At 45.0% G+C, this 4,814-nt stretch overlaps 1 protein-coding gene across 1 annotated transcript; it reads left to right on the top strand.

Annotated features, from left to right (window-relative positions):
* Positions 1-634: 634 nt before the first annotated feature.
* On the top strand, positions 635-3,479 carry LOC116223402 (multiple epidermal growth factor-like domains protein 11). The gene is made up of 4 exons (XM_031579827.1): positions 635-685; positions 1,155-1,284; positions 1,604-1,732; positions 3,427-3,479. Exons 1-4 carry the CDS (start codon positions 635-637, stop codon positions 3,477-3,479), a joined length of 363 nt encoding a protein of 120 aa, XP_031435687.1.
* Positions 3,480-4,814: the final 1,335 nt, after the last annotated feature.

Raw genomic sequence — 4,814 nt, 5'->3', positions numbered from 1 at the left:
GTGTGTGTGTGCATGTATATGTGTGTACATCTATAGAGTATAAGTGCATCTTACTCGAATGAGAGACTGTGATTATGTATACATATGGTTGCACCTGTATATTTATTTTTGTGTGTGTGTGTGTGTGTTGCTGCAGGCTGTGCTCCAGGCTGGTATGGCTTAGACTGTTCTCTGCGCTGTAACTGCAGTAATAATGGTGTGTGTGACGCTGTGTCTGGAAACTGCACCTGTCAGCTGGGCTGGACGGGACTACACTGTGAAACAGGTGAGAATCTCTTTCTGAAACACACACACACACACCCTTGTCATCCTTGCACAAAAACACAAAACATTGCTCTGTGTAAAATGTCCTGTTCAGCACTGTGAATAGCACTTCCCTTCCTTGCCACAAGAGGGCAGCATAGGGGGGTGCAGTTTTATTCTATGGGCTTTGAAGGTTGATGCTGAAAGGGAACATACACATGCACCTCTTTGAGCATCTTATTTAGCCTCAGAGGCAAATAGGAATGTATTCAGTGCTAAGCTAACCATAGTGTTGTGGTGCTGTTGAATGGCAGGGTGTCCACAGGGGACGTTTGGGCCTAACTGCGTGCACAGGTGTGACTGTGAGCACAACAGCACTTGTGACAGAGTCATGGCACGTGCCAGTGTGCGCCCGGATACTACGGCCACCGCTGTGAACATGGTGAGATGGTTACCCACACTCAAATTCACACACACATTTATGACATTTATTTCTGTGAGTTCATTTAGCAGACACTTTATCCTAATCAACTGCAGTACAGATATACATTTTCATCGGTCAAACTCATGATCACCCTGCTCTATGAGCTGAGCCACAGAAACACAAAATAGAGGCTTAATACCACTTACTCTGCCTGTACATATAGTCACTTACAAAACACATGTAACGGTAGCCAGCGGGTACAGTGCTGTGCAATGAGAGAACCTCAATCCCCAGCACTTTAAGAGACGTGCCAGCAACACATGCTAGCACCCATGGGCCTCTTTGCTAACACAGCTTTTTTCCCATGCCCGACATTGCAAGTTTGAGTCTGTGCTTGTCTACTACAGGCAGCGTACACACACACACACACACACCATTCTAACACACACAGCAGTACCCCTGCTTAACTCTGCTTGTTGTGTTTCAGCGTGCCCTCCCGGTTGGCATGGCCCTCGCTGCCCAGCTACAGTGTGACTGTGGAAACGGAGCCAGTTGCCAACCCAGCACGGGCCACTGTGTCTGCCCACCCGGGTACCAGGGCACCCGCTGTGAGAAAGGTGACCATCCGCCACTTCACCCCTCTTTCACCGAGGACACTTAGCCAGAAGCTCATACACATCAGATGGTTGGAAGTGTAATGCAGTGAAATGTCTACAGTAGATTGCTCAGGAATATATTTTCCTAATTCTGTCATTATAAAAGGGAAAGTAGTGCAGATAATTACTTGTAGAATCTAACGAGAGCAAGACACATGCGGAACAGACTATAAATATGAGACCGTTATAAACAGGCTGCGCTTACAGCCGAGGTCCTGATACTGGTGGTCGTGTTGTCTCTCATCCTGACACTGATGGGCTGTCGTTATCTCTCCCCCAGAGTGCGATCAGGGCAGGTTTGGGCAGAGCTGCTCTCAGGTGTGTGAGTGTGAGGAGGGGGTGCCGTGTGAGCCGCTCCGAGGGAGGTGCCTGTGCACAGCGGGGAAGACAGGGGCCAGGTGTGACACAGGTGAGTAAAGACACACAGCTTGATCACACTGGAGGCTGTTACTGATTTAATGCCTGTTATTAAACTAATCCAATTAATTTACATAAGGAAGAAGTAAGAAAATAAGCAAAAATGTATAGTTACAGTGGGGAAAATAAGTATTTGAAGTTCACTCACCTCACTCACTCCACTCCACTCACTCACTGGCCACTTGCAAAGAAATGTGTGATCTATAATTGTAATGGTAGGTGTATTTTAACAGTGAGAAATAGAATATCAACAAACAAATCCAGAAAACTGCATTTTATAACATTTATTTATTTGTATTTGATGCAGAAAATAAGTATTTGAACCCCCAAGCAAACAGCAAGAATTCTGGCTCCCAATGACCAGTTATGTGCCCAAGAAGCACACAGATTAGTCCTCATTAGGCCTAACAAGGTACACCTGATCTCAACTGGTGACGTGTATAAAAGAAACCTGTCCAAAGAATCATACTTCACACCTTCAACCTCACCACCATGGGCAAGACCAAAGAGTTGACCAAGGACGTCAGAGATAAGATTGTAGACCTGCACAAGGCTGGAATGGGTTACAAAACCATCGGCAAGCAGCTTGGTGAGAAGCAGACAACTATTGGTGCGATTATTCGTAAATGGAAGCAACACCAAACAACTGTCCATCGCTCTTGGTCTGGGGCTCCATGCAAGATATCCCCTTGTGCGGTATCGGTGATCATTCGAAAGGTGCAGAATAACCCCACAACTACACAGGGGGAGCTTGTGAATGATCTCAAGGCAGAAAACCATTGGCAACACACTACGCCGTAATGGTTTGAAGTACTGCAGCACTCGCAAGGTCCCCCTGCTCAAGGAAGCACATGTACAGGGCCGTCTGAAGTTGCCAATGAACACTTGAAATGATTCTAAGGAGGATTGGGAGACAGGATGTGGTCAGATGAGACCAAAATCAAGCTCTTTGGCATCAACTCGACTTGCCGCGTTTGGAGGGGGAAGAATGCTGAATATGACACCATCCCCACCGTCAAGCATGGAGGTGGAAACATTATGCTTTGGGGCTGTTTCTCTGCCAAGGGTACAGGACGACTCCACTGCATCGAGGGGGACTATGGATGGGGCCATGTAATGTGGAATATTGGGCTTGAACCTCATTCCCTCCCATTGAAAACGCAACCTTAAGGATTTGGAGAGGATCTGCAAAGAGGAGTGGACCAAAATCCCTCCTGAGATGTGTGTAAACCTGGTGACCAACTACAAGAAAAGTCTGACGTCTGTGCTTGCCAACAAGGGTTATTCCACCAAGTACTAAGTCATGTTTTGCTAGGGGTTCAAATACTTATTTTCTGCATCAAAATGCAAATTGTTCATAAATGTTATAAAATGCAGTTTTCTGGATTTTTTTGTTGATATTCTGGTTTCTCACTGTTAAAATACACCTACTATTACAATTATAGATCACACATTTCTTTGCAAGTGGCCAAACTTCAAATACTTATTTTCCCCACTGTATATTCATCTTACTTCTAGCCCGAATCTGTGCTTCACCCTTGTGTTTTGTGTGTGTATTAAAAGGTCCAGTATTTGGGAGAAAAATCCCTTTAGGTTAGGCAGTTTGTGCGTGACCTGCAACAGATTATAAACCCACCTTTACTGACCGTGTGTGTGTGTGTGTGTGTGGTGTGTTGTGTGTTCAGGACTGCAGAGTGAACCTCTATGGGCCGGACTGCGGTCTGAGCTGCGAGTGGTGAGAACGGCGCCCCAGTGTGACCAGAGGAATGGCCAGTGCACCTGCCTCAGCGGCTGGATCGGACTCACCTGTCAGGAGGGTAAACGTCTCCTCTCATCTCATTTCCCTCATGGACCCCATCACAGATAGATTAGAGCCCTTTTAATCATTGAAAAGGCCAAGAGATAGTTACAGAGCTTATCTGCAGCCGTAGACAGGGGTTACATTTGGCAGGTGCATATGCTAGTCATTGATATCAGGGGATCTATCCACATCTATCTTTAACAATATAATCTTCATTTTCAATAATGTGGCAAGAGAGCTAAACTTATTATGCGAGCTGGGCAAGCTCAAGTTTAAATGTCCAAGCTAGCAAGCGTGGTTTGGGCAGAAGCAACTCAAATTACACCAAGGCTTGGTAATGCAAGGTAGTCTGATCATTTTCCTAGGTATAACTTCATTTCATAATTAATATAATGTAATAGTCTGTGTGTATTGTAATATTATAGAATGTAAATTTAATTCCATTTTAATGTAATTATTAAAGACTAGTCCATTCAGATTAATTTCATTTGTATGAATATTCTCTCCTTTGTTTGTAACCCAACACCACCATTCCTATATTTGAACACTGATACACAGGATAGGTTCAGCTGTCGTGTTGCACACTGCCACATTCAGAAATGATATCAACCATAGGTCTCCTTTTTATCATCTATAAAACGTATTCCATGATACTATTAAGTCATGCTCGTGTCATTTATACCAGAGCCCATTACAAATCCCTATTTAACCCCTGCCCATAGATACTAAAAAAGGTGTTTTTAAAATCAAATTTCCACACAACGTATACTGAAGGCTGTTAAATAAACCTTTTGTACAGGGTTGTTTACATAATTATTCACTAATTTACCCCACAGGAGTGCCTCCCCAACAGCAACCGAGAAACACAGATGACCAATCACAGCAGAGCAACTCTTTATAGCCCCACCCACTGATTGGACACCCCCCCTTCCTTCTGTGCACCAATGCGAGGGCAGCATGAGCCCCTCGACCCAGGAAGAGACTGGAGAAGATCAGTTTCATCAGGATCTCAGTGGGATATCCCCTGCAAGTGAAACACCCTCAGCAGGAACCATGATGAACACACTGACACTCAGATGAGAAGGGATTGTTCTACGTGATGTGTGTGTATTTATGTGTATGTCTGTGTGTGCATATTTGCACACAGCCTGTTAAACTCATGTGGCTGGTTCCCCTTTGCGTGGATGAAGGACGCTGTCTCAGTGAACACGGTGCTCAGGGTTAGTGTAGCGCTAATAGTATGCTGCCTCCTGTAGGTCGGACTATGAACTGC

The sequence above is a fragment of the Clupea harengus genome, chromosome 2, assembly GCF_900700415.2.
Source record: "Clupea harengus chromosome 2, Ch_v2.0.2, whole genome shotgun sequence".
Taxonomy (NCBI): domain Eukaryota; kingdom Metazoa; phylum Chordata; class Actinopteri; order Clupeiformes; family Clupeidae; genus Clupea; species Clupea harengus.
This window is presented reverse-complemented; position numbering and strand designations above follow the sequence as displayed.

Coding starts and splice junctions, on each gene's coding strand:
- LOC116223402 (XM_031579827.1), top strand. CDS start 635: ATGGCACGTGCCAGTGTGCGCCCGGATACTACGGCCACCGCTGTGAAC. Junction 1,285..1,603: donor GGGCACCCGCTGTGAGAAAG/GTGACCATCCGC, acceptor TCTCTCCCCCAG/AGTGCGATCAGGGCAGGTTT. Junction 1,733..3,426: donor AGGGGCCAGGTGTGACACAG/GTGAGTAAAGAC, acceptor TGTGTGTTCAGG/ACTGCAGAGTGAACCTCTAT.